This window comes from Triturus cristatus, chromosome 2_1 (genome assembly GCF_964204655.1).
Source record: "Triturus cristatus chromosome 2_1, aTriCri1.1, whole genome shotgun sequence".
In the NCBI taxonomy this organism is placed as follows: domain Eukaryota; kingdom Metazoa; phylum Chordata; class Amphibia; order Caudata; family Salamandridae; genus Triturus; species Triturus cristatus.
In genome coordinates, this window is record NC_140581.1 from 495,619,206 (window position 1) to 495,643,516 (window position 24,311).

The 24,311-nt window shown below is 44.5% G+C and overlaps 1 protein-coding gene across 1 annotated transcript in view; it reads left to right on the plus strand.

The window, feature by feature from the left end:
- The window catches only part of MRPS27 (mitochondrial ribosomal protein S27), a 419,683-nt gene that overhangs the window by 237,273 nt on the left and 158,099 nt on the right, over positions 1-24,311 (plus strand). Inside the window, exons 5-6 of the mRNA XM_085632352.1 lie at positions 22,452-22,566; positions 23,891-23,969. Coding sequence (XP_085488478.1) covers positions 22,452-22,566; positions 23,891-23,969 — 194 coding nt within the window. The remainder of the gene's footprint in view (positions 1-22,451; positions 22,567-23,890; positions 23,970-24,311) is intronic.

The window sequence follows — 24,311 nt, forward strand, 5'->3', positions numbered from 1 at the left end:
CCGTCAGAACCACCACGATCACACTCAGTGGTCCGAACACGCCGGGCACCCTCCTTTCGATCCAAGCCACGTTTGCGAAACAACTCCCACAAACGAGCGGTAGTCTCACCATCAATATCCTCCCTCCGCACACCATCAGCCAGAAGACCAGAAAAAATATCACGTCTAGTAAGTTTATTTTCACCAGGAGTACGAGTGTCAGGCCGGGACTGCCGTTCAGGTTTAAACCACTCACCCAACTCACCGAGTTGGCGCACCGATTCCAAAACCGTAGATAATACGTTACCAGTCTGATTAATCAATAAAGTCATCATGACCTGCTTATAAGCAACAGGGGAAGATCGAATGATACGGTTCCGCACAGAAGATGTCAATGAACCATCAAGCAACCTGTCAGCAGTACCCAGAAAAATTGCCGTTTTCATCACCTCCTCTTTGAGACGTTGAGCAGCATCACGCAAAGTATACCACGACTTGTCATTCACAGGCCAGTCAGATTCAGTAGGATATTTTAGATTACAACCCTCAGTCGCCAATTGGAGTAAAGAAATCTGACCAACACCATTATAGTTACGAAAATGATCCTGCACAGTAGAATCCAAACTCAAGGAACAGAACTTTAAACAATCGCCAGTATCCAACATAATACCAGCAGCGCCCAGTTCATAAAGGCGCACCATCCATGTGAGCAAGGACTCACCAGCTCGCTGCCGAAATCGCTGCAAAATATCACTAATTTCCTGCTGAGTAAAGTCTTCTAAACAGTCCAAAGAAATACCCTGCGGAGCATTGGGAGACTGCTGCAACTTCCGACGGAAAACTGGATGCGCAGAAACCGCGGGACGAGCATCACAAGGAGCCCGATCAGTACTCGTAGAGGGACAATCAGTGTAAGAAGCATTGATCCCACTCGAAGAACGAGCGTAATCACGGGGTGCACCATCAAAGGTGCGAGAAGCAGACTTACAATCATGGCGGGAGCGAGAAGACTCGCGCTTGGCAGACTCCTCACCCGAGGAACAAGAATCCGTCGAGTTCCAGATATTACCATCCCATTCATCAGGATTCCAATCCAGCCCAGCTGTCGCCACGACCAGACGCACCTTTCGCGTCGAAACCCGACCGCGCCTGTTCTTGTATTTATAACGAGCAATTCGCACAGCCGCCCGTTCGGCAATAGTTTGGTAAGTCTCAAGTTTATCAGCAAGCAACTTATTTTGACACCGCAACAAAGTATGAGAATTCTGAATCTCAACAAAGTGCGCTTCCACATCTTTAAGAGATATCTGTAACTTCAACAATCTCTCATGCAGAATCCTGTATGCAGACAAAAGAATCCAACCTCTGCGCCCCAAAATGGGAATCTCCTCACCCTTCGATACGGGTGCCTTCTGCAAACAAGCAATCACATCAGCCGGCTCTGCCAGCTCCAAAGAAGAATTCCAATTCTCACTCAAACCAGTGGAATCAGCCCACTCACGGGCCAAGGCTTCATAAGGCGTTGAATCCCATCCAGGAATATCAACGGGCAACTTAAAAGTAGATTTAGACCTTCTAGAAAACATCGCGAAAAAGGAAAAAGAAGAAAAGAAGAGAAAGACAAGAAGGAAGAAAAATAAAAACTATACACACAAATATACAAAAATAAAATGCAAACAAAACCACGCACGCGCCGAAAGCAAACACAAGACAACCACAACGCACACAGGTTTCGTAAACGGTTCGTGACGCCAAATGTTCTGCTTGGGTTTTCGGAACCCGCTCAGCAGAGCCTCTCTAACCCAAACCAGAACGTTACCCCCTCCCTAGGGCCTATTTACACCTAAATAACCACATATATGTACCACCTAAGGACAGGGAATTCCTACTATATATACCAAGACCTACAAGTCACAGCCTCGCGGTCCCAAATGGACCCAGGACTTCCTGCCCAGACGGCAGCCACAGACTTCCTGCCCAGACGGCAGTCACAGCCTCGCGGTCCCAAATGGACCCAGGACTTCCTGCCCAGACGGCAGCCACAGCCTCGCGGTCCCAAATGGACCCAGGACTTCCTGCCCAGACGGCAGCCACAGCCTCGCGGTCCCAAACGGACCCAGGACTTCCTGCCCAGACGGCAGCCACAGCCTCGCGGTCCCAAACGGACCCAGGACTTCCTGCCCAGACGGCAGCCACAGCCTCGCGGTCCCAAACGGACCCAGGACTTCCTGCCCAGACGGCAGCTTTAGACAAGTCACAGCCTCGCGGTCCCAAACGGACCCAGGACTTCCTGCCCAGACGGCAGCCACAGACTTCCTGCCCAGACGGCAGTCACAGCCTCGCGGTCCCAAATGGACCCAGGACTTCCTGCCCAGACGGCAGCCTTAGCACGAGTTCATCCTATAATTACCACGACATCAGTGTTACTATATATCAGATCACACAAAGACAGCTAGTTGAGCACAACTTGTTCCCCAGTTCAAAGGGCTCCTTTCTCCCTTATTCAGTTACCACCCACCTGATCAGGATTAACATCTGTTCATGTTAAGTCACAGCTGACTAGAAGAATAGGTTACCCTCTTACACAAGAACACGTAGCACATATTGCTTTACTACAAACTGAATACTTTATTTAGTTATTACATGCACACTCACGGAACATAATCCATATCAAAGAAAAGTGAAAGATTAAGTTGTACACTCTAATAGTAAGGGGTTGACATCACCTTGGTCGTATGTAGCCTGCACTCAATGGTCATCTAGGTTCCCTTCTCGTCTGCGCCTCGGCTTCGCCTGGAAGTCACACCTCCGCAATCACGGGTTTACTCCCGTCTCCCTCTCCGAGTCACTGGGACCTCTTCCTCATCGGCTACTCTCTTCTCTTTGGAATATCTATCTCTCGGTTTTTCTCCACCTCCAAGTTTGTCATCTGTCTTCCCTGGAATAAGTAGCAGCTTTACTACTAACGGCCAGGTGCCGCCCATGGACAAGAAGCAAGTGCCAGTATCTGCCTCAAACTTTTACTAATATAGACGTGCATTTCCTCATGGAAAATTCCAGCCCGTAACCTGCCGCCCACCAAATTCTTGTACCTCCCCGTGCCAAGGACACGTTCCCAGCCGGCCGGCCTGATGTAGTGTCTTCGGCATGAAGAAAAATACAATCCTTCGATAAGGGCCGGCCTGAACCGGTTCTCTCCAAGCGAATAACACCTCCTAACTAAAACACTGCCTATGACCTAGAAACATCCCGAGCTGCCAGAGCAGGAGGAAAGATGGAGTCTCTCCCGTTTAAGGCCTACCAGGCCTGAATTCAGCACGGCTCCATGAAATACCCTCACTACAGAACAGATTACCCCTAATGCTAACGAATCTATCCCCTAGGATATATATATGCAAACCCTGATCTATGGGGAAGAACACAGGATCATGTCGAAGTGCCTAATAAATAGGCTCTATACACTACTCTAACCCTTAGACTTGAATGGAAAGAGACTGAAGTCACCTAAATCACCCTTCAACACAATAAGACCGGAAAGATCGAGCAGTACAAAGGCCCACTAGGAGTGTAACGTGATATGAGGGTGTCACCACAGATATTTCCATCTACCTGATGGTACATACTTGTAATTTAGTGCATAGTATTTCGTAGTGTGCATGTAATAACAGTACTTTCCATTTTCATAAGGAAAAGCACTGACTGAACCTTGATTTATTGAGTGTTGTTGAGGTGTACCTGCGAGCTAGTAACTAACCCACACCACGTCCCCTGAGAAGGCTTTTGACTGCTCTACTTCGCTACTCTGAGAGTCAAGTACTGCAATGGGGTACTTTGTTCTCGGTAACAAGAAACTTGTGAACGTATTACTTGGGAAGGACTCTCATCCTTTGCAACTATTAACCCAATTTCTTACAGCTTATCTTTGGTAAAAACCGTTTTAATACCTGTTTTTCAACATCGGGCCTCAAATTGAATGTTGGGTACCACATATAAGAAGATGAGACCGAGGTCCTCCTCAAACTCAAATGCGGACTAAAGGGCCACAGACAGGTCACTAACTACCTGCCAATGCTTAGGAGCTGGATGCCTCTGGCCTCTACAGTAGCTAGACACAGCTAAGACCAAAGTTGCTTTTATCAGCCCAGGAAAACCTTCAGTGAAACCTGCTAAGCGACCTGTCTGTTGGACCCACTTTTTCACCGAGCTGAGCTTTTTAAGAGAGGGTATTATATTCATTTAATCTCTATCCTTTGTCTCCCATTGCAACAAAAGGAGTCTAATGAATTGTGCCACAAGCTAGAGAAATATTTCATGCTGCTTCTTCCACACAAGATCACACTGTCTCCGTGCTGCTACCTCCTCACAAGATGACACTAGTCTACGCCTTGGACCTGACTTTTGTAATGTGAGCTATGCAGGTCTCTGTCATTCCTTGGAAAAAACTGCATAGAAGCAAAAGCATATAATGCATTCTATTTTTAGCCTGTGGAAATTAGTGTGAAATGCTCCCATCTGCAGCAGATGCAGGAGAATCCCTGCGGCCCACTCCCTGGGGGCGCCTTTTGGGTATGCATTAGCTATATGGCTCTTCATCTATGGCATGAAAGCAGTGCTCCCCCAAACAACTTGTTTGCCCTTGTGCCCCCATCTGCAATACGGCATGGGTGAAAAAGCTTCCTCATTTGCATTCCCCTGCAAATAGAAGACAAAAGTTTGTGCTAGCGCAATTCATGATATAGAAGGGTCAGCGCATACGTCTACAGCCCCTTCTGTAATCCCAGAATGTCCTGGATGTGTTTACAGTGGGAGAAAGCGATAATTGCGATTCAATTGCACTATGTATAATAAGGCCCAAGATGCCCAACGGCGAATACCCTATGCATAAAGTGCCTTTATCCTCTGAGCTACAAATGTTTTGGGGAAAAATTCCTGCATGCATAGTGCTCCACTATCCGAAATGCCCTTTCTCTTCCTCTGCACAGATATCAAAGTTAGGCGACCCAATACTTTAGTCTTCCATTATGTCTGTGATCTTTATCTCCACCCAGAGACACCAAAACGCAAGCATCAGATAGAGCTTGGGTCCCCAATACCCAGCCAAGATGGACGGGACAATCAGAACATGGCTGATCGTTCTCCTGACACCCAATCACCCCTCTCTTCCTGACACCACCTTACTAAAGGGTATAAATAACTTAATCAATAAAACACTAAGTGAAGCTGGCTTACAACAGAAGGAAACAAGGCAATTAAAAAATAATCCTACATTTTCCACATAGGCCTTGGTTTTTATACTTATTTCCATGACCACGAAAGTCAGTAAAGATTGGTAAAGCAACTTTTATGATAATATTTGCATGCTGAACAATTCAGCTGGCTTACCAGAGGTGATCTCTTGAGCATCAGAAAACTGGTTTTAGAAGCCAGCAGCTACACTTCTTAAAGAGGATGCTTCCAATGGAGATCAGTAGTTATCTATGCCTGGATACTAAAATGCCTGTAGGGCATGATGTACTTTAAAAGGTGTCCCAGTCATTATATAAGTAGTCGGAAACCTTGTTGAATATGTGCCATTGTTCACGCACTATGAGTAGAGTTCATTTTACTGCAGAGTATCCTAAAGATCTCTCAACTTTGAACTCTTAAATTGGAAATAATATAGGTTTATGTTATGTATATGGTAGTTCTATAATGCAAACCTAGCCAATAGAGAGAGGAATGCTGTACAGGGTCGAAGACCAGCATAAAGTTAACAAGTGATGGGTAAGGCAGCATAAAGTCAAGAAGTGATAGGTAAGGCAGCATAAAGTCAAGAAGTGATAGGTAAGGCAGCATAAAGTCAGCAAATGATAGGTAAGGCAGCATAAGTCAACCAGTGATTGGTAAGGCAGCATAAAGTCAACAAGTGATAGGCAAGGCAGCATAAAGTCAACAAGTGATAGGCAAGGCAGCATAAAGTCAACAAGTGATATGTAAGGCAGAATAAGTCAACCAGTTATAGGTAAGGCAGCCTAAGTCAACCAGTGATAGCTAAGGCAGCATAAAGTCAACAAGTGATAGGTAGGGCAGCATAAAGTCAACAAGTGATATGTAAGTCAGCATAAGTCAACAAGTGATAGGTAAGGCAGCATAAAGTCAGCAAGTAATAGGTAAGGCAGCATAAGTCAACCAGTGATCTGTAAGGCAGCATAAAGTCAACAAGTGATAGGTACGGCAGCATAAAGCCAACAAGTGATAGGTAAGGCAGCATAAAGTCAACAAGTGATAGGTAAGGCAGCATAAAATCAGCAAGTGATAGGTAAGGCAGCATAAAGTCAACATGTGATCGGTAAGGCAGCTGGGTTGTGGACAGCAAATGATGCATTGTTCTTTAAGGAGACGAGTCCTTAGCCCTATCGTAAATTGAATCAGCTTTTTCGCAGCACAGTGAGTGGTGTGACAGGTGTCCATGGGAAGCTGTTAAGGGAAGATCTAGGCGACAATGTTGGCACTCAGACAAGGCCTGGAACTATAAAGAGGAGTCTTGTTATCATATACAGACAGAAGGTGAAATGTACTGTCTGAGGGATCTGTTCCAGTGTTTGCAATTATTGATGAAACAGGAGATTTATAATGGTAGCAAAGACTGAGTAACGGAGAGACTTCTGTGTTCAATATCTGATATTGTATTTTGATGGTGAGCACCATTCAGGAGCAATGGCATCTAGCGTGGTAAGGTTAATAGGTGGAGAGTTGCTGTAAATATTCGTTTTCAGAGGGTAGAGAGCATGTGATTTTGAAGTCGGTCCTTATGTACTACTATTTATCATATGTGCTGAAAGTCGTACCATATTGGGGGTGTGCGTGTTTGTGTGTGTGAATTGTGCATTCTTAGTTAAAAGTTTCAAATTGAGCATCAATCAATCAATCAGGGGTTTGTATAGCGCGCTACTCACCCGTGAGGGTCCCAAGGCGCTGAGGGGAGGCGACTCCGGATCAGTCGAAGAGTCAGGTCTTAAGGTCCTTCCTGAACGTGTGCAGGGCCGGGGAGCGTCTGATGTTCACAGGGAGCTTGTTCCAGGTTGTGGCTGCGATGTAGGCGAAGGCTCTCCCGCAGCATCATTTTAAAGGTCTATTTTTCTTCTGTGGAACATTGTGCATTGTATAAACGTCTGAGCAGTTAGAACATAGGTAGTGGCATGGGTGTGTTACTCATTGAGCATTTATGACCGGACTTATGGATATAATGGCATATAGTATTGTGTAAACGTAATTAATTGAGCATCCATCCTCTACCACTGTCTCAGTTTTTGTATATGCTTTACATTTTGCAGTTTCTAGCCCCACTCAGAAAGCTGGTCGTAAGTTGTTTTTTTATTTTTTTATTATAAATGTTCCTATATATCAGTTGACCAGCTTTACCCTTTCTGGCTGATTATGCAGTAGTTCTCTGTCCGTTAAAGTACCATAAACCAGCATTGCTACAATCCAAATAACATTGGAGAAATACAGGGAAACTCTTTACCCATTAAGCCATTACCCTCTGGGTGATCTACTGTGCACTTCTTATAACAAATATCTCTCCTATTCAGAAAATCTTCGATGTCATCTGATACCATTTGAGGCCCGGGGGGCATATATAAAAGGGGGATCGTGCTTAATAAGAGTATTGTCAGGGCCTATTTGATGCAAGACTGTATGTAAAACAGGTCTCTCAACAGAATCCAAAGCTTTTCGGCATCCAAAAATACTCCTGCAACGAGAAGGTCTGATTTAACCTGGCGCACCAGGGCGAAGAGTAGACGAAGACTGTGTGTAGTGGATCTGGCTGGCATAAACCCGGTCTGATCTGGCAGTACTAGGCCCTTTAAAAATCTTACAAGGCGCTTTGCAATATTGTGAGTGAATATCTTACTGTCAATATCAGGGAGGCGTAGAGGGCGATAGGATTTGATAGATTGCGGATCATTCTCATGTTTTAGCAGAGTGATAATGATGGCTTCCCTCATCGAGGGCGGTAGGCAGTTATTTGTAATTGCCTCATTATAGACCTCAAGGAGGCGTGGAGAGCGGGTTCTCGCTGAAAGCCTTATAGATTTTGGCAGTGAGGCAGTCTGATCCAGGGGCTCTACTAGTGGCTATACCTTTGACAGCCTCTGAGGCGTCTTCTAATTATATGGGTCCATTCATTGGCAGCTGGTCGCCTTGTTCTAGCCACACCATTCTTAAGTCCTGTAGATATTCAGAGACCTGTGTCTGTAAATTTCATCTTGGAGGTACATAGGTCAGAGAAGTAACCATTGAAAACTTAGGCAACCTCAACCCTTGCCAATCTGAGCTCCCAGTTTTCATCTCTGACACTGGGAGTTGTATTGTTTTTTTCCTTTCGCCTGCAGCAGCCATGCCAGAGTTTTACTGGGTCACTCCCTTCACCATATTGGTGAGCTGGCGCCCTACCCCCTCAGAATATTTGCTTCCCTGTCTGCTGTTTCCCTGCATGGTAGCAATGTAGAGTGCATGTCCGTCTTTAGACCTACATCATGGTGCAGCACCACTCTATCCCCAGCTGTTTTAGCTTATCCTCCACCATTCCGAGTTGTGTACAGATAGCTTTCTTTACCACTGCCTTATAGATACATACACCCCTTATCATAGGCTTGAAGGCCTCCCACAGTGTAGCGTGCAAGCTCACTGCTCTTGTATTTAAACAAAAGCACTCATGAATTGGTGTGGAGAGCTAGGGAGAATGAAATGTGACTTAACGTTCTGAAAAGATATACAGATCAGCTCTAGAAAACTACCACTGCCTCATAAAGAAACCTTGTGCTACATATAACGTAGATGAATTAGCCCTTTCCAATTCGCTTCAAGAAATTTCCTCTGTTGTAAATACCTTTCTGCAGCCTTCTGTCTTGTGTTGAGACTTCATGAAGCTTCTATTATGTCAGCTCTTAAAACGATTAATTAGATCTACTATAGTCTCTTTATCGTAGAAACAAACATATGTGGTTCCTTTAATTAAGAACACATTTGCCATCCCTTAGTGATGGTTAATTTTCAGATTTACATAATTTTACCAGTTAAGATTAATTCTGAAAAAACAGAGATGCTAATTTTTGACAAGCCTAGTTCAATATGTTCATTAACTTAGGAGGCTGACAAACAAGATCAGCTTAGTCTACCTGCTTCATCTAAGCTGGTTAGAAACTTTGGAATTTAATTTGACTGAGATCTAATCATTAGACTCCAGGTATCTACTCTCTCAACCATTTGTTTTTGTTGACTGAAATCTTTCAGGCGATTGTTCGCCGACTCCCTCGATCCGTAAAAAAGTAGTTCATGCTATTATTACGGATAGATTTTATAATGGTAATTTACTTTAATAGGGTTCCCAAAAGATCTCGTTTAATGCCTATAAACTCTTCAAAATGCTGTGGTCTGAGTTATTTTGAATTTATCTAGACATCAATCTATTTATTCTCATTTAAGGAAGATTCACTGGCTCTATGAAATCTAAATGAGGAGGCATACGCAGGAAGCTGGTATGGGTTCAGTAACCCCTTTATCCTGCACCTCAGTCACGGCCTTAAATTAAATGTCAGAATAAAAAGAAAAAGCAACTTGAGAACATTAGAATACACAGATTGAACCTTACAGAAAACCAAGATTAGCATGAAATACAACAAACAGAACAGTGGATCATAATAGTCACAATATTAACCACACAAAGACACGCAATTCATGTTCCATATGCACCCATCGTCTGTCCTCACTGCACTTTTGAATAACTTAACAACTGTCCTGGGTGCCAAAAACTTGGATAATGGTTTTGCAGTCGAAAGCTTTACAACTACCATGTCCGCCACCACCACACAAGGATCACAAACAGCTTTGTTTGAATTATAATAAGATTTCCTCTCAGTCATCTTAAACACTTCCTGAGTTCTCAAATCATCACCATCCCACAGCAGTCTTGTCTTTTTTACCCTTCCACCATCTTGGAGAAAGTCAGATATTGGCCTTCCCTCCTTTAAGTAATTCAAAAGAAACCTTCCAGGTGATGGCATGTAGTGTCATTATATATGCCACTAACTACTTTGTGGTCTTTTCTCTCTACACTATGTCACAATCCCTAGCTATGTAGTTTTATTAAAATGCTCATCCAGACCGTTACACTCCGGATGATATATTGTGCATTTCTTATGCAAAATAGCTCCTTGTTCAGAAAATCTTCCATGTTGTGTTATACCATTCAAACCCTTTATCCATAAGTAGACTACAGGGGAAGCTTTCCCTGCTTCAAAGCTAATTAAGAAAACCATTAATCCATCAATAATCCCATCAAAGCCTTCCTTTAGTTTTCTTAATGCCTTGACGGCCATCATGCACAAAGACCAGTAACCTTCCCCAAGACGATATAGTAGGACTTGGCCTTGCTCTGCGAACTACCATTTTCCACTTAAAACCCAGCTCAACTTTGACAATCCAGTACCGCTTCCAATTATTGTCTTTAAAATCATTTATGGCTTTGACATATCTGTTTTAGGTTTCATCCCATCAGCATTGATCAAATGTCATAAATATTCTATTTTTTTTTTTTAAATATTTCAATATAGTTTTTTATTACTTTTTTACAACATATAACATGTAATAGTCATCGCTTTGTCGTTACAGGGCAGCCCGAGCTGGCTGTGTTGGTTGTAGTATCTCTCCGGTTGATGTATGCTTGGCTGCCCCCTTTCCACTGTCACCGTAAGGGGAAATGAGAGGGAGTGAAAAGGGAAAAGATAGGAATAAAGGTAGAGAGAAATAGAGATAACATACCCGAAGTTAGTATTTTCGTCGCTAGTGTCTTGATCCGGTGGGGGTGTGCTTTTCGAGCCTTCTGTTAGTGCCATTCAAGGCGAATCATATGGGTCAAGAAACTTGTCCAGGGAAGTTGTACAGTTCTATGTCTGGTAGATTGTGCTTGTTTTTTAGCATGCTGTAGGTGGAGGGGCCTTCCCCCTCTTCCAGCTGAGCTGGGTAGGAGATACCTAGTATTTTCCATGAATCTATAGATAGCGGTTTCCCCCTGTATTTTATCTTTGAGTTTGCCCACAGTGACTCCCACCTTGAGTTTTTTACGCTGTGTTCCATCTTTTGGTCTACATTCAGCAGGGCATTTCTCGTATTTTTTAGTATTGGGTTTGCGGTTTGTGTTTGTTTGTTGGCTGTGAGGAGAACCATTGGCTCAAGGTTGTTTAGAATTGCTCTCTCAATTGTAAGCCAGACCGGCGTGTAGTCCTGGCTGGGCAGGACCCAGTAGACCCCCAGTTTCGCTAAAAAGGCAGTTTGGAATGTTTTGAAGTCAGCCACATTTAGTCCCCCCAGTTTCTTGTCTAGTCTTAATTTTGTAAGGCTTATCCTCGCTTTTTTGTCACGCCAAAGGAATTTGAGCATATTCGACAGGTAGTTGACCATTGGAGTGATCATCATCTTTACTGTCTCTATCCTCCCCCACCATGTTACAAATTTGGGCGACCAGTCCTCCAACAGCGTCTTTGTCTTTGCTAGCATTAGTTTCTCATTTTGGTCGAGTGTGCTTTTGAGATCATTGTCGAAATGTATACCTAGGTATTTGATGAAACCGGTTTGACAGGCTAGGCCCGATTCCCCCGGTATCTCTCTAGTGGTGTAAATGTTTAGTGGCTTACATTCTGACTTATCCTTGTTTAGCTTGTACCCAGAGTGGCTTGAGTACTTTTCTATGTTCTCCATGAGGGCCGTGATGGAGGATTTTGGGCTGTCTGTGATGATAAGAATGCCATCCGCGTACGCGGCTAGTTTGACTGTGACCTCATTGATGGTGATCCCTTTCATCTCCTCATTGGCCCCAATAACTCTGATCAGAGGTTCCAGGGCCAGCAGAAACAACGAGGGGGACAAGGGGCAGCCCTGCCTTGTTCCACGCTGTAGGGTGAAGGGTTCTGAGACCGCCCCATTAACTACAATTCGAGCACTAGGTTTTTCGTATAAAGCCATGACTTTCCGTGTATATGATTCACCCAAGTTGTATGCCCGCATGCACTGCTCCAGGAAGTGCCAGGATACCCTGTCAACACCTCAAGTACCTTCCTCACTCTATCTGCATGCTCCGGCTTGATTTCACCACAAATCAGAATGTCCTGTTCATAGTAGTGTATGCCAAGAATGCCCTCCAACGAATTGTACATTGCCAGTTGGAATGATGAGGGTGACAATAATCCAAATGGCATTTTGGCAAGTTGGAAAGTGCCAAACTGTTTGATAAAAGCAGTCAAATATTTTGATTTGATGTACAGCGTAATCTGATACGTTAGTGCTGTCTAGTGTTATGAAGCGCATCGCACCAGCCAAAGATGACACCATTTCTTAAAAAAATAAATAATTTGTAAACAATTTTTATTAAGCAAAAAGAAAGACATGGTACAGTGCTTTGATAAGTCGGCATATGGGTCCACTATAAAAACATGGCAAATACATCTTATATAATATGACTTGAGTACAGTCCACCACCCTGCTACCTCACATACATGTGAATAACATAACTGTTAGGCAGCAATCCGCACCCGGGCACATAGTCATTCGCAGTAAGAGTCCCATCCCTTTCGGTTGCATACTATAGAGCAAGCGTGACATTCTCATCAGGGCGGGAGTGTATCGTCAAATCTGGAGACCTCCAGCATGAGGCGTCGATATCGCTCTAGCTCAATGGTAGGGGTTACACACAAGTCACCTCTGTATTTGTTCCACCTCCCCCACTTGTGGTCCCATTTTTTAGGACACCCTCTGTGCTTGAAAACCTCTTTTCCGGCAATCATTGCCCTGTCCATGTCTATGGCCCAGTCCCTCAGGCCTGAGGCTGTCTCCGCTCCCCATTTCTTCGCAATATTGCGTTTCGCGAGTGACCACCCCGTTGAAGCCCACACCTGTTCTGCAAGATGACACAATTTCAGAAAAATTTGGCAAGGGAAATCTATCTACAGCCAAACATTTATTCAGTACCCTTAAATCAATGCACAGACACAGAACACACGGGGCCTCATGCATCACAACAACAGCACCAACCCTTCCTTGCATTCCACAGGCTAATTATTTCCCAGTGTGATCTAAATCATCCAGTATTTTTTTCCGCCCATCTCTCACACTGAAGGGCAACCCTCTAACATTGCTTTGAATTGATACAGAACCTGCCTTCAGTCAAATTTTAGGGCCTGATTAATTTTTTTTAGGCATCCTAATTTATCATTAAAAACTTCAGGAAATTCAATAAAAAATCAAGAACCACGCTCCTTCTATTCTTTGTAAAACAACATTCTAGACCGGCTTGTCTGTCAGGGACAGTGCATTCATGACCCCCTCATCACCTTTCAAATTGATAGGATTAGATCAGCCTTCATCAAGAAATATGCCCATGACACCCTGATGTGACAATCTAAACATGCTATCTCCTACTTTGGGTATCTATATCAATGTAGCCCAAAATCTCCATAGGTTTACCTCATAATCTCGAACGGTCACGTTAGGGTATACCAACCCTACCACCCCTTTAAACTGCTTGTGCTATACATCATTAGAAATCGATGTTAACCAGAGCAATGATTCCATTAGAACGTCAACAGGTTCTTAGTTTATTTAAATAACATCATTGGGGTGGGATTTCGTCCAATTATCCTCAACATTAGCTATTTTGATTACATATAATTTAGCTATCTCAGAGACCTTGGCCTCTTTACTCACAGATCTACAGCACTTGCTGAAATGCCCCTTTTGTATGACAGATTTTCTAACTGCTTTTCGTACATGACTAGCCTTGTAATTTGCATAATGTCCTGAAGTTTCTCATCTGGAACTTCTGCACCTAAGCCACAGTCTTCAGTCATCTGTCAGAATTTCAAAACAAGCAACACTTTTAGAACCTTGGAACATTCAGGTGGAACTTCAAGAAGTGCCAGATGTGGAACCCTGGTAAGCATCCACTGAAGCTGCTTAACAAGCTGGATACCACAGGCTACCTATTCAGAAAATATGTCATCAAGATGGCCGACAGATGATCAGTGCCGGCCCGAAACTCCCTGGCAAAGGATCGCCTTTTTGGCTTTAATCCCCTGGAAGCTACCCCCTTCTTAGACCCTTATATACACCTGGGGTTAGATTTGACTGCGGCTCTCATTTCTCCAACTCCCGTGTTTAAACTAAAAATCTTCAGAGGAGCCGTGATTATTATCCTGATCGTCGAGACTGAGTAATATGGCTGATGCCCGGCGGAGCTGCCTAGACAGCTATAGAGGAGATCGGCTGTGGTTCACCCCCTCGGCCGTCACCTACCCAGCCGGACATTGGGCACTGTTCTCCTCGTCTCCCCGCTGTGTCTCCTTTCTCCCCCTACCTCCGACGAAGTAATCCATCCTTGAACCTTGTTACTCCCCGGGGGCTCTAAGGATTGCAGTGCTTTGCTTCTCCAATTTCCCCCAATTGAATTTGAAACCAACCTCAGCAACTTCCGAAGAATCTGCGAACATTCTACCCACCATGGAGACCTAGCAATTTGACTGATGCCCGGTGGAGCTACCTAGGTAGCTATAGAGGAGATGGGCTGTGGATTTCCCCCTCGGCTGTCACCTACCCAGCCGGACATTGTGCAGACTTTCCTTCATCTCTCCGCAGTGTCTCCTTCCTCCCCCCGCCTTCCGACGATTCAGCCGGCTTGTTTGACTTTCTCTTTGTCTTTAGGTTCCCCTGAATTACTTTCCCCCTTGCCGGTCTTTCCTGACCCAATCTTCTTTCCAACCTCTTTTTACTTTTCCCCTCTTCCTCCTATACCTCATAGGATATGTGTATTTGTTTAAGCCATGCTCTAGTAACTCATGTTACTGCTTAACACTGTTTTTTCACATGTTATACTTGGCTTCTGTAACTGATGAAATTCTGTAACTCGATAATCCTCATGTAAAGCGCTCTGATACCACTGGGTCTAGCCAGCACTATATACACTGCACATAAATAAGAAAAGGGTTTTGTTTAAATCTAAGGTGCTTACTTTCAGAGCTTTGAATAATTCTGGTCCCATGTACCTTCGGAACTTTTTAGATCAGATGGGACTAAATTACTCAGAATTCCCCGTATCCGACATGGTAGAAGAGGCAACCACTTTTTCTTCTATTTGACCACTACGCATCAGAATTCTCTCCTTGGAGAACATTGTCATGCTTTATGCCTTATGCAAGAAACTCAAAACCTGGCTTTTTAATTGTAATATAGCCTTAGAGACCACTGTAGCGGGCTCTACCGGCCATTAAAGGCTTGCTTCAGAGTTAAACAAGGGAGCGGGCCATTAATGGCCAGTAGAGCCCACTACAGAGGGCACTAAGGCTATTAGAACAATCTGCCCCTAGAGGGCAGAATGTTATAACTTGTAAAACAAAGGCCTCACAGAGCCTGAGGGGATTGAAATTCACTCGGGCCCCCGTTAGTCCTTTTGTTCACAGCATTAGCTGTGAACAAACATTGGAACGTTAGAGCTCCAGGCTTCTACCGGTCATTAGACGCCCCGGACACTCCATTGTTTTCAGTGGAGCTCCCAACATTTCAATGTTCTAATTAACATTATTTCTGGGCTTTATATTGCAGTTTTTTTAGTATTGGGACAACAAAGAGTGGGTGGATGGTGCACGCTACAAAAATCTCATTCATTCATACTGAATGGTGAATTTTGAGCTCTAGATCTACACAAAATCTTTAAGCATATAACATGTGGGAACATATTTTTATGCCTGGTAATTGCTTTTATTGTGACATTGTAGCACTGCTACCTTGTCTGGGAGTGACTGCAAGATGTTGTCTGCATGAGTGGTTGGGGAGGTGCATGGCGGACAGGTGTTCTTTGTGGGACGATTTGGGTGTGGCGTGGGGCCAGATATGCGCTTAGATCACCTTTGCACGTTTGACTCTGAAAGTATGTATGCAAGTATCGCATAAGTGTGTAATTTGATTGTCCTAGGTTGTTTGCATGTTATGCATATCCTGGTGAGGTCTCCGTGAGGCCACAGTGATACTGAAAGGTTCCTCTCTATTGTGGACTTGGTATTGAAACCCGAGTGGCTTTAAATACTCTAGGGGGGAAACAGCTGAGTTTATCCTAAAGACTTGGACCTATGCGTAGCTGACGTTAATGTTTAAGAAAGACCACAGTTTTGCAGTGTCAACTGAGCTATTTATGTATTATATTTCTTATACAATGAGACATAAACAGTGATCATGAAAAAAGAAATAAAGTTGAATGAAATAATGTCTGGTACATGTGCACAACTATAAATTTGTTAAAGGTCTGCATTTTTCAAGCACTTTGCCTGGATATTTAATCCAGTACGAATACATAGTCTGTTCAGCATTATATGTGGAATGAAATCATAAAGCTAGTATACGTGTGTGCTGTAAATCAGAGTTTGCTAAAGGTCTTTCATAGATAGTGAAGAAATCTGTGCAGACCCAATACAGCCTTTTTAGGGAGGCGTTCGTTTCCGAGCAATTAAGCAGCGCTTAATTTGAGCCTGTGGTTTCTGGTGCTGGGCACCGGCACTTAATTCTCAACACCGGGACTAATGACTGTCCACCACATGGCGGCGCTGATGAGCACAACAACAGTTTTTAATAATTCAATATACATTAAAATTCATAATAACTGACGCTCACACTATTCTGATGGCTTTTGGATGCCCGGAGTAGTCTCAATTGTTACAATTGTTGGAGTGTGATGGTTAGTAATTGGAGGGATTAAGATATTTATTAGTCTGGTATTCTAGGCAGCAATGGTTGAACAAGGAATCAAAAGAGTGTTAGACATTGCGACTGATGTAGGGTTTGACAGACTGAGTGGTGTTCGTCGGATGGTGGAGGACAACTTTAGAGATGACTGGCGAGCCAGCGGTCACTTCGGTACAATGAAAGGAACAGTCATGTTTGCGACGGAGAACCCTGCCCACCAAACTCTAAATCGGGCCCTACATTATGGTATTTCCCCGTGTTCATTATTTTCTAGCTTTGTGTAGCCTGTTATTAGCGGAAGTAATGAAAAAAAATGATACTAGATGTAGTGTCATGTTCTGCTGCTTGGATGAAAATAAATGATACAAGCATTAGCAAAGCAAATAGTGCTAGTTTTATTGAACTAATTCATGCAAAATCCGGTATACACACGTGTTTTTCCGGAGTTACATGCACATTAATCCAGACCTATTTGCTTTGCCAATGCTGCAGAATAAATAATTGGTTTCTGTATGGAAGGTGCATAGGGTGTAAATAATGTGACAAACAACGTGATGATTGAGTGTAGTATTCAAATGAAAAATAGTCCCTCATGCATTCCAATGAAAGCACTTCCTTGAAGGCGGGATGATAAACCAAACAACCAATAGCATGAAGTAAAAGAAAAACACTTTTATCGGTGGACAAATGTCCTCTCAAGGCGTATTAAAAAATATTTGGTTCAAATGGCTGTGCAGGCAGCTGTGCTATTAAGGCAAACCCTAATAAGAACTGCACCATTAGCACCACCATGGGCAACACTACCCACCTCACCACACATAGCATGCATGCCAATAAATAAACACACCACACATTTTTTTGGGGGGGGGTAAAACTGCTGCAGGTTTATTACGTACACCGTTATGTAATATGGTGGGTTATCTTACGGGCGATCCAAGGGCAGGCAACCTTCTGGGCTGCCTGCCCGCCTGATGAGCCAAGCAGCACTGGGGCGAACCCCATCTGTGCTGCCCCTTTTGGTGATCCTCTTCCCGGATCACGGTTCCTTATTAATCACGCCCCTTTCAGGGCGGAGCTTAGCAAGGCAAGCCCCCGGTTGTTCAGGCCCACAACCGCCCGAAGGACAAACGGGGCGCCGACACGGTTTTCCAGGAACCTCCCATGAGGCTCATGGTCTTTGGCTCTGGCACCCCCTATGGTGCCACGCAGAGGTACCCTTCTGTACCCATTTGTTTCCAGATCGCCCTGTAACTCCGCCACAGCTCTGGAGGTGGCCACCGTCGCCGCCAGAGCTCCCCACCAAAACAGCTATAGTCTTGCCCGCTAACTCTCCTGTCTAGAGCCTCCTGCAAATCTAGATGAAAGAGAACATCCCTACTGGTTATCGATGCCCCAGCTATATCCCAATAGCCCTAGACGTTAGCTTGGATCAGCTAGTGTCTGATGAAACAAAAATGCCCTTTATGCCTGTGAAGTTGTGCCAAGCACTATTCACCTCACGCGGCAAAGTTCCACTGCGTCCCATGACTCAGCCCTGTCCCACTCTGGGCGGGACAGTTTCAGACACCCTGGTACACGATGCCCCACCTATTTGCTGATCACACTGCCAGCCGCCCATCTAGCACCGTGTGTGACTGGACACATGTGTCTCCCATCTATGGGACAGCAGCTCACATTCTTAGAAGACCGTTCCTACCCCCGCTTGCCAGCTTAGGCTATAAGGGCGAGGGGGAATATACTTAACCCTGGCACAGTCCCTTTACTTGCTAAATCCATGCGCACAGGAATGTCCATAACAGGCGTATGAGACAATGAGCACGCTGCCCTCCAGCACTTGCCCTGCATCCCTTATTCCTTATGGGAATTTCGAACGCTCCGCTTCCTCTGGTAAAGCCCCCTAGGCATACCCGCTCAGAGAATCTGTCTGATTCGATACAGGGTGGTGCACTGTCTGTAATCTAGTGCCTAACACTTGATGTGGGAAATGCCACACTCTGCCTCGGTCATGGGAACCTAAAGGAGCACACCATATTCACCCGGGCGTACCTCTAGATGGGACTGGCTCCACCCACCTGGGGCGCCAGAGACACACCTCTTTACTGGTTTTTTGCCACTTGGCAACCTTCTGGTTGCAGCTCTGTGTATTTGTACAGCGCGCATGCCCCCGGGGCACGAAGCCGCTGACTAGCCAGTGTATGTTACCCACTCGCTAATACTTATCTATCGCTAACTGCCCTTACTTGGATTGAAGGGTTGCTGGATGCTACCCAAGGACTGAAGACTTAATGCTCCAACCCAGTTTGACCCCAGAACTTGGGGGCAACCCAAGTAGTGACCATGCCTTTCATGGTACATCTACCCCAGCGCTTGACTATAAATGTTTTCGGAACCCCAGTCCCAAAAGATGCCCCTTCTTTTGTCTGGTTCTAGCCCACAGAAGCATAACCCAGGGGGGCAGACAAGTCTGTGGAACCAGGGGGAAAGTTATGTGCAAATACCTGCCCTTTCCTGAATTTTGGGATGCCAAAAGGTCGATAATACCCTGTCGCCATTTGGCACTAACGCAGTGTTTACCAAACTTAACTGTGCCGCAGCACACTGTTAGCTGACAACTACCACCACCCGCCTGCTGCCCTGATTGAAGCACGGGTGAATATGTCTTAACGGAAGCTACCCGATACGGCCCTTGGCTGCAGGGGGATGCCCACCCAGTGTACATGGTACCTGATTCTATATGTTGCCCGCATTTGTTCCCCATGAGGTCCCTCGTAGTCAATTGCACAATGCCGTTGCAGTATTTAGCAGTGCCTCTTTTTGCGTTGAAGTTTCCGGAGTATGTGTAACATTAGACTTTCTCACCATTGGGCTGGTAACCAGTGGGAAAGGCAGACTGTTATTTTGCGGCTTCTGACATTGCCTCCGGATATATACTACAAAACCACAGTACCTACAACATGCCAGTACCCTTGGCTTTAACAATGCTTGTTAGTTGTATAACATAACTGAAGCCACAATTCTGGCTTCCTTGCGTAGCATATTGAAAATGCTTCCATTCTGAACTGGTGGGACTGTCACCTTAACGTGTTGAACATTCATTAAATGTCTCCCTTCGATGAATAGCAAGCTCTACGCAAATGGGACCATTACACTAATCAACTTCCGCAACAGCCAGACAGGTCACCTGCACGTGACCCAGGTGCCGACAGCGGAAAGCGGGGGCCCTTTGGAAACGGAATACGGTGCACAATCCCCGCGTTGGAGACAAAATTGACCTTGCTGAACTGCGAACGAAGCCCAAGCGGAGACAAAATAACTATTCTTTGCAAAACATAGCCTGTCCGTAACTTGTGTCCATATTGGGACAAAGGATGAACTATGAGTGACGTTTAAAGGACTATGACTGACACTTTCTTGCGAGCAAAATCAAACAATGGAGATGAGGGAGACATATCGATATCAGTAATAACCCCCATTAGACCAACGAGAAACTTTGAGACCACCAACTTTTAAGGCTGCCTTTGTGTGCATTACCGGGCTTAGGGGCGCCTTGAGCGACGTACACATGTTACATAACCCTTGGTGGCACACGGACCTTGTCAGGCAAGCGGTGAAGTCTTCACTCAATGCAATAAAACTAAACCGATTACTCCAGCGCACGGCCCCCACGGCGCCCCCCAGACGCCAACGGGACAAGCCGAAGTTTGTACCGAGCTCTGGGGGATTTAAATCTCAGCACTTACTCCACCACGCGTGTGAGAAATGACACTAGTTAGCACCGTGCAAACTTGCAATCTTGCAAAACAAGTACGTAATATGTAACGGACGGCGTGTCCGGCGCGCAGAAGAGGACGTCCAGATGGTTGGGGAGGCCTATATAGACCTCCCCCAGTCCTCGCGCAAATGAAGTGACGCACACCTTGCGTGGCGCACAAGGCTGGGGGGGACTCCTCCCAGGGTCCCTGACTATAAGGGGGGTGTGGGGTGCCCCAGTGGCACTAGAGGGCTGCCCTCTTTAGTGGCTCCCTGTGGGGGCCTCGGGCAGCTGCATAGCACCACCATGGGCAACACTACCCACCCCACCACACATAGCAAGCATGGCAATAAATAAACACACCACACATTTTTTTTTGTTTTGGTAAAACTGCAACAGGTTTATTACGTACACCATTATGTAATATGGTGGGTTATCTTACGGGTGATCCAAGGGCAGGCAACCTTCTGGGCACCCCACACCCCCCTTATGGTCAGGAACCCTAGGAGTAGTGCCCCCCCCCCGCCTTGTCCGGCGCGCGAAAGAGGACGCCCAGATGGTGGGGGAGGCCTATATAGACCTCCCCCAGTCCTCGCACACAGGAGGTCACGCACACCTTGCGCACCGCACAAGGCTGGGGGGGGGACTCCTGCCAGGGTCCCTGACCATAAGGGGGGTGTGGGGTGCCCCAGTGGCACTAGATGGCTGCCCTCTTTAGTGGCCCCCTGCGGGGGCCTTGGGCAGCCGCATTCTGCCCAATTTTTACTGTTGCAGGAAGCATTGGCTCTAAGCGGATTAAATAGGCTGTCAAGGAAAACCCAGGGGATCCAGAGCCCTGTGTGCACTCCAAAGTGTAAAGGGGCGCGTACCTAGCCTCACGGTTTTTGGGAAAAAATCCTATAAGTACTCTCATTGCTCAATCAAAATGTTTCCTACTTGACAGGTAGACACACATTTTTAACGAACCTAAACTCAAACCCATGGCATGAGAAGAGGCACAGATAAGAGATCTGTTAAAGCCACATGAATAGACCTGTAAGGATCTCAGACTCGGGCGTGTCCATATACCATGAAACATGCGTGCAATTGTACAGTACTCCAGCAATAAAGAACGTCTTTAATTTGGTGGTTTAAAATGTTCCCTAACGTTGGAGAAATACCGGTATCCATACAAAATATTGTTCTCCAAAAAGCTAAGATTTACCAATCACAGTAGGAGGGGATCAAGGCCAGCGAATAGGAAAGCATTTAATGAATGTCCTGTTAAGTCTCCCCTCTGAGTATTGCAGTATTACTGATTAAAGGCTTATGAAAATAATGAGCAGCTGGAAACTTCTGTGTGAGGAGTATATTGACTATAAGATTTAAGCAGTCTTGTGCTATTCTTGCATTAATTATCAAACCAAAACAGAGAACGCGAACTTGTAACTTGGCTACCTCATACCTACCTAATATTGTTGTGAGTAATCACCTATGATAATTTGAACAAATCCGTGCTTTTTGTTTTGGAAATTGCCAAATGCGATGTGTGATTTGCCTATTTGATATCCCGCACCTTCAATTGCATAGTCTTCGCTTAGTTACTTCTTAGACCCTGCTCCATAGTTCTCATGTTATTTGCCAAATTCACTTATTTCAAAGTGCTACCTCTGATGCCCACCTTTTTCACACCCATTTGTAATATACACGTTCTCAAGCAGACACATACATGTAACTTGGCCCTTTTCATTTCCTTATAATTTAGGCATATTTGGTGGGGTAAGTCTATTTTTCATTCAGGCACTGTTTATTTAACAGGCTTATTCTTGAGCACTATAAAATCCAGCAATCATAAATGTTAAATAATCTGCATTTTAAATGACTGACACACAGTGCCAGTATAGAACTGTTTGTGTGTGTGTTTCGTTTCCTTGTTCAATGGTTATCACATATGTTTTTCTTTTGGCTGTGTTTTCAGATTTCGCCATAGTCCAAATTGCTTTTACTTGAGAGACTGGACCATCCACAGCTGGATTCGACATTGTCTCAAATATGGTGCTGAGGACAAAGCATTGTATGTGTTACGAAATAAGGTCAGGATTTTAGAGAAAAATAGATTTCCACCGATGAGTTTCTTAAACATTAATTCAAATGTACTGTAAACTGCATCATATTGCCCACTTATTTAATTGGTTGTAAATGATGTAAGATAGAATTGACCGAAGCAGATTTCTGTTTGGGTGGGAATTTTCTGTGGTTTTCAAATTTCAAAGATCCGGTCAATGGCAAGTTCCAGTTTATAGTGCTTTTCTGTCATGGTTTAAGAGGTTCCAGTTAATCAAAGTACCACAGTAAATAGTTAAATCTATTGTGATCATCCCAAATGGATTTTACAGGACAAGCCAACATAATCTTCATAGTGCAATGCTTTTTAATGTGTATTTTCAGTGATCACATTAGTAATGCAACATGATGCAGAAAGGTATCAACAATTACAAACGTCATGACTGATTTAGACTTGGCTGGTGATGGAAAATCCTCTTTGTAGATGAAAGTGCTAATTCTAGAGGAGAACCAGCTGACATAGAGCCGCATCTATATATTGACGGCCAGAGTTTACTCTGTCAGGCCAATGGAGTAAATGACTCGGGTGCCCTGACGAAGTCCTCGTCTGCCAAATTTCGAAATGACCACCAAGCTGTCGGTCATCTCTGAAGCATTGGCAGAAGGCACTGTCACGGCGGTTCCTGTCAATGCCTATTTAAGATTGACGCACATCTCCGTCAACATGACGGAGCCGTCTGTCAAACTGATTTATTTTTCCGAAAAGAAAATCCGTATGCAGGTTTTTTTTTTTTAAGGTAAAAGAAAAATGTCCCACCTCGCCATAGGAGTGACCTCCCATGGCGACGAAAGCTTTAGACCGCTTTCAGTGCCCCATACAGCAAGGGTTTTCCTGGCTGTGACAGGCAGTGCAAAAACTGACCTGTATTTACGCCCATCTAAATTAGGTGGGTGGACATAGAGGTCAGTCTCCGATGGCCCTTACTCCATTAGGGCATCAGGGGGGTGTAACAATGGTAAAGACGGAGTGCTATACGCTGTGGTTACGCCAATGGTCCACCCACATTTAAATCTGGCGGGCCGACAGTTATTTTGACGGTAAGCATACTCCATCACTAAATCAAGCCTATAGATTCTTGCACTAGTTTATTCTTCTGGTATAGAAAATTTGACTAGTGACTTCTGCTCTGGCTTCAGGACTTCCTCCAATAACAGGAGGGTTTTCACTTACCACCCAACTCTAAATCGTGTTCATGGTATTTTGTTGCATGCACTGATTATTCGAAAACATTTTTGATGTAAATGCTGATCGAGACCTGTACTGCTTTTAAGTATGAACTCTGACTTTTACAGGTACAATATGGACTTTTCCCAGATAACTTTACTTTCAATTTGCTGCTGGATTCTTTTATAAAGAGTGAAAATTATAAAGGTAAGAAAAAAACGCACACAACTACACTTATTTTTATTTTTCATTAGTGATGCTTAGAAACCATTTCTTAATTGCAGCCTTTACAATAGAAAACAGCCAGAATAACATGGCTGCCAATGCCACATCTACTGCAGTCATTCTGAGTACCGTGCTTGACTATTCCAATTGTCAAGCAATTGAGTGTCTCTAAATGCTGTTTAAAATACTCATATAAGTAGTCATTTAAATGTTATTCACTTATTTACTGAACGTATCTCCTTTATTCTGAGAAAGATGTTTCATTTACTGCTGCTTTTTTTCTCAGACGTGCATTTAAGGCTAAGTAATGCAGCTCTGTTCTCT